The following is a 5,383-nucleotide window of genomic DNA, read 5'->3' as shown; positions in this document are numbered from 1 at the left end:
GGGAAATTTTTCATATGCAAAAGTGCCTATCAATAAGGAAGTAACTGCCTTCTCTTGCAAAAATTGTGTACAGAATGAAACCCTCACCTTTTCAGGTTTCTACCAAACTCTTCCAGAAGTTTACAAATAAAAACCCCCGACTTTTATTTGCTTCTTCTCTATGAAATGCAGGAAAACAAGATGGTTCCTCACAGGCTATGACACTTTCTAGCAAAGAACTCAATACAATCCTTAAAAATCTTATCTATATATTCATAGACGTACACACCCATGCACAAATATACATGCACATACTCACAGCTACAGATACTATACAAATAGATATATACACACATTATAGATATCCTACCCACTTGATAATTTCTATTTTTTGTATTTTTTGTTTCCTTTCCATTTTAATTAAGGAGAAGGTAATATACAGGTGTAGACATTTGTGCCTTTTAAGCAAATCTGGGGGGGGGGGGGTTGTAGTTACACCTGCACTTCTAAAAAAAAAATGCATGAGCAAAATGCAACATCCTGAGTACAGGACTTTTTTGGTGGGGGGAAGGAACCGTTAGTTTTGTTTTCATTAATTTCTTGAATGGGAAGAGGGAGGGATGCAGGAAAGGGACAGGTCGTGCAACATCAACCTTGTAAAAAGATGGACCCAGGGATGCGTTCATTGCTAGAACTGGGTGGATTATGCCATGAAATTTTCAGTACAGATGTTTATATGGAGGCTTCTCTACATGGAAACGCTGAGGATTACCTTGAACACCAGCTGATGGTCTTCTCACCTCTTCATAATATACATTAGCTACAGCACAAGTGTCAGGTGAAAAGAGAGCCTTAATAAAGCATATATCATTCATACCCCTGTGTAAGACCTCCCAAAAGAGAAGTTCAATTTGCATAAGGCACCATTATTAAGGTTAACAATACATTAACAGGTAGAAAACCAAAAATTAGACCCCAAGGCATAAATAAAAGACAAGAAGGTAGGTGTTGGAGTTGGAAACAGTTGCACGAGTTTCTGTTTTTTTAAAAAAAATAAATCCATTTCTAACCTACAGTGGTTTTATCCACCCAACAGGACAAAGTAAAAATAATTCAATGAAAAAAACCACTATTTGGGTTTGGTATGTTATGTAACATTAAACCAATTGCATTGTAGCAGCTTTGAACTGGAATTGAGAAAGAGAAAAATAGCAGTCCTGATTAAAGAAGGGAAAAGCATCTAGTTCTCCACAACCATGCAATAACCTTTGTATTATAATAAAGTTACAGGTTGTGTTATACTGTAAATGCACAGCTTATACAATGGATTACAAATGAGCTCTGTAGCAAGTCATACAAGCTACTGGAGACATTGCACATTTAATAGCTGGACGAGACACCAAAAACTCCTTTCACACAAGATAGGGGCACATACCGACATTTCTTTGTTCTGATTTTCCTTCCCTCCCTTCCATCTCCCCCTTCAGAAACCAAAAATAATAAAAGGTGCAGACACCATTTTCCCCTCCTCCATCAAAAGGATGAACAACCTTCTATCTTACATAACATTCCTCACATGTACCACCACCTCAAAATAAAAATAAAATTTAAAAAAATCCCCCAGACAACCTTTTCTTATGGTTAGAAGACATCCACAAGGAACATTTTTTCTTTTTCTTTTAAAAAAATGTGCCTCAGCATACAGTCGTCCAGTAGATCGTCCATAACACTCAGTCATCCAATCATTAACACTCTAAGTGCACTCACAGCAGAAGTTGTCAGAAGTCATTTGGAAGGTTCAGTCCCCAGTTCTGGATACCTGCACCATATGCTCACTGCAGCTGTTTCTTACATGACTTGTCTAGCCCTCTAAAGACCTTCCAAGGAAGAGAAGGTCTAGAGGCCACTGAGTTAGGGTGCAAAATGGCATACTTTGGCTGGAATATGCATCCCTTCTTCTGAGACCAGCTTGACCTCAAAGCCTCTTAGTCCACAGGATTCAAGCTTCCACTCATTCAGAGATGCCTCTTCATGTGAAGAGCCAGATGATCAGACCTGGAGAAGCACCTGTCCACCAAGAAAAAGACACTTAAGGTCAAGCTTCAGTGAGGTATCAAGAAATGAGCTGGATTTAAGACAAATTAGTGAAACTCTGAAATTGCAGACAGCTCAGAAAGACAGTAATTCCAGTTGGACAACTTGACTACAAGGTTCTTCAGCTATTTCTTAGCCTTGATGCCATTCTTGTAAAATGGGGATATTACTCACTTTCCCAATTCACAGCTGATGCAAAGTGAAATGCTATCAAACTGTAGTTCAACTATGCACCATGCTTAATTACAGACATCCGCAATAGGCAGATTAACTGCCATTACAATTAATCCAGCATAGCGAGGTACTGTCTGCTAAATGTGCAAAGCACTGAAAGGATCACTCTGTCATGTGGCTGGAATGCAAGATACTGCATTGTAGCTAAAGGTTTGCAAGTGAACTGACACTTCAACACAGTGATTGTGATCTTGTCAGTCACCAGCCAAGTAATCATCTACCTTTATTATTAAAAGAAGCTTAGATCAGCATGTTAACACTGCAACAACTCATGGAAAGAGGAATGCACCAAAGGTCATCCCTACAGCCTTGTATCTGATCAACGACTTTAACTTATTCAAATTCAGCACATTAGTCAGTACTACATAAACTTTCTGACCTTCTATCTCCAGATCATGACAGGACTGATGGGAGAAGTAGTTCAGTTCAATCTGAAAGACTACAGGTTCTCTACATCTCAGTCTATGGACTGTATAAAAGATCAGTGGCAAAAGTGGAAGCTTTTAAAAAGTGCTCAATGTCACTGAATCCACCTAATTAAACTTGTGGCAACATTCATACATGACTTAATACACGATTCTGAGGAGAATTTAACCTCTCCTCCAGAAATCCCACAGATGCCTCCTATCAATTTGTTCTACTGCTTTCTTGATCAGTTAGAAAGTTGCCCTTTTATTTATCCAGAAACTGTGCAGAAATTACTTCAAATACAAATGTTCCAATTTCATTGCAAAGCTGGAACGCTTCCAGGAAAGTTGGAAGTGTTGAAACACTTCTGGCAAGGTCAAAAGAAGGACATTTCAAATTTGAGATGTTTGACCACCAAAAGCTTTGCATACCTCTTTCAATATGCAAGTGGAAATCTGTAAGAACAGAACTTCCCAAAACGGAGGATTAAATAATAAATAAAAGAGGCCCTTTTTACGTTTAAGACAATATTAGACTATTGCTTGTCAATGGAGGTACATGCAATTTGCTTCTTTTTAAGCACTGGGGAATAAAATGATATAAAACAAGATTCCATTCACATACCTGTCACAATGATTACATTTAAAGGGTTTTGCACCGGTGTGCTTTCTAAAATGTCTGGTTAGCTCATCACTCCTTGCAAAACGCCACTCACATCCTTCCCATGAACATCTATAAGGCTTTTCTCCTGAAAAAAAAAACCCCACCATTTACAGTCATCATTATCCAGCTAGATAGCTCTCCAAAGAGGAATTTTGAGTCACTAAGCATTAAAAAACACACCCCCAAAATAGGAAACAAAGCTGCTCATACTAATTTATTATAGGCCACTAAGTACTTCCAAGAATGCTGGTGGAAAATTTGCTTTGGTGCTGACAGCTTTGCTCTAACAGCAAAGCATCATATCCTGAAAAAAAGATTCCAGTAATCTAAACTTTCTGGAATGCTCTGAATAGTAAGGATTATGACAATGATTTTTAAAAAAAAAATTAGGCCTGAAAATCCATCATTTAGCTAGTCACTAGGTTCAGGTAAGTTGCTTTCAGATGATTAAGTTTATAAATGCATGAAAAATGGCTTCTCCATTTCTTTGGGCCTCAACTAAAGGAGAAGTGTCATTGGGGGTATAAACCATATATTGGATTCCACTGGAGTTCTGTGGCTAATAAATCTAAATAAATAAATACATTTTGCTAAAACATAGTTGCAAACAAAGGTACATACAACTCAAATAATCTTATAGGTAACAGCTGTAATAAGAAATTTTACACCTTCAAACGTTTCAGCCTACCATCACATTAGGCGAATGGTTTTGGTTTCAACCATTAGTAATGGTTGAAACCATTCAACAGTAGTAATGGGAGACTTTAACTACCCTGATATCAACTGGGAGACAAACTCTGCAGCAAGTAGGAGATGAAACAGATGCCTAACCAACCTAGCTGACAACTTTGTCATCCAAAAGGTAGAGGAGGGAACTAGAGGAAAAGCTATACTGGACCTAAATCTTACTAACAGAAAACAAGTGATAGAAGGAGTTGAAATTGCCAGAACTTTGGGCGAGAGTGACCACATAATACTGGAATTCAATATAATGCAAACACAAGCAATAGAACATAATCCAACCAGTGTCTTAAACTTTAAAAGAGCTGATTTCAACAAACTTAGAGAGAGCTTGGGAAGGATTCCATGGACGAAAATCTTAAAGAGGAAAACAACCAAGAAGTATTGGAAAGTCTGAAAAATATGATCATAAAAGCCCAATCAAGCACAATACCACTGAAAAAGAAAAAGAAATCCAAGAAGAAACCAGCATGGTTGCACAAAGATCTCTCTGATAAACTGAAAGACAAAAAGGACAAGTACAAAAAATGGAAAGAGGGACAGACACATAACTAAAGCAAAGTATCAGCAGATAGCCCGAAACTGCAAAGATGAAGTCAGGAAAGCAAAGGTTCAGAATGAACAAAGACTTGCAACAAAAGTCAAAGATAATAAAAAAAAAGTTTCTTTCAATATATAAATAACAAGAAAAAAGTCAAGGAAACAGTAGGTCAAGTAAAGAGAGAAAATGGCAAGTAAGTAACAGGCAGTAGAGAGCAAGCAGAGCTGCTTAACTCGTTCTTTGCATCAGTCTTCACACAAAAAGAAACTATAGTGCAACATACCAAAAACATAACTGTAAAAGACAGACTAGAAATAAATAAATAATAATAATAATAATAATAATAATAGTAGTAGTAGTAGTAGTAGTAGTAGTAGTAGTAGTAGTAGTAGTAGCAGTAAAGTTGGAAGGGACCTTGGAGGTCATCTAGTCCAACCACCTGCTCAGGCAGGAAACCCTATACCATTTCGGACAAATGGCTGTCCAGTCTCTTCTTAAAAACCTCCAGTGTTGGAGCATTCACTGCTTCTGGAGGCAGGTTGTTCCACTGGTTAATTGTTCTAACTGTCAGGAAGTTTCTCCTTAGTTCTAGGTTGCTTCTCTCCTTGCTTAGTTTCCACCCGTTGCTTCTTGTCCTGCCTTCAGGCGCCTTGGAAAATAGCTTGACACCCTCTTCTTTGTGGCAGCCCCTGAGATATTGGAACACTGCTATCATGTCCCCCC

General features: G+C 38.0%; 1 protein-coding gene across 2 annotated transcripts in view; it reads right to left on the bottom strand.

Annotated features, from left to right (window-relative positions):
- Positions 1–1,958: 1,958 nt before the first annotated feature.
- The window catches only part of LOC107294449 (Krueppel-like factor 6), a 26,476-nt gene continuing 23,051 nt past the window's right edge, over positions 1,959–5,383 (bottom strand). For both annotated transcript variants that reach the window (XM_015823680.1, XM_015823681.1), the window contains exons 3-4: positions 3,340–3,463; positions 1,959–2,046 (exon numbers count right to left, since the gene is read on the bottom strand). In XM_015823680.1, coding sequence (XP_015679166.1) covers positions 1,995–2,046; positions 3,340–3,463 — 176 coding nt within the window. In that variant the 3' untranslated portion in view covers positions 1,959–1,994. The remainder of the gene's footprint in view (positions 2,047–3,339; positions 3,464–5,383) is intronic.

Source organism: Protobothrops mucrosquamatus, unplaced genomic scaffold (genome assembly GCF_001527695.2).
Source record: "Protobothrops mucrosquamatus isolate PMUCROS unplaced genomic scaffold, P.Mucros_1.0 scaffold1946, whole genome shotgun sequence".
Lineage (NCBI taxonomy): Eukaryota > Metazoa > Chordata > Lepidosauria > Squamata > Viperidae > Protobothrops > Protobothrops mucrosquamatus.
This window is presented reverse-complemented; position numbering and strand designations above follow the sequence as displayed.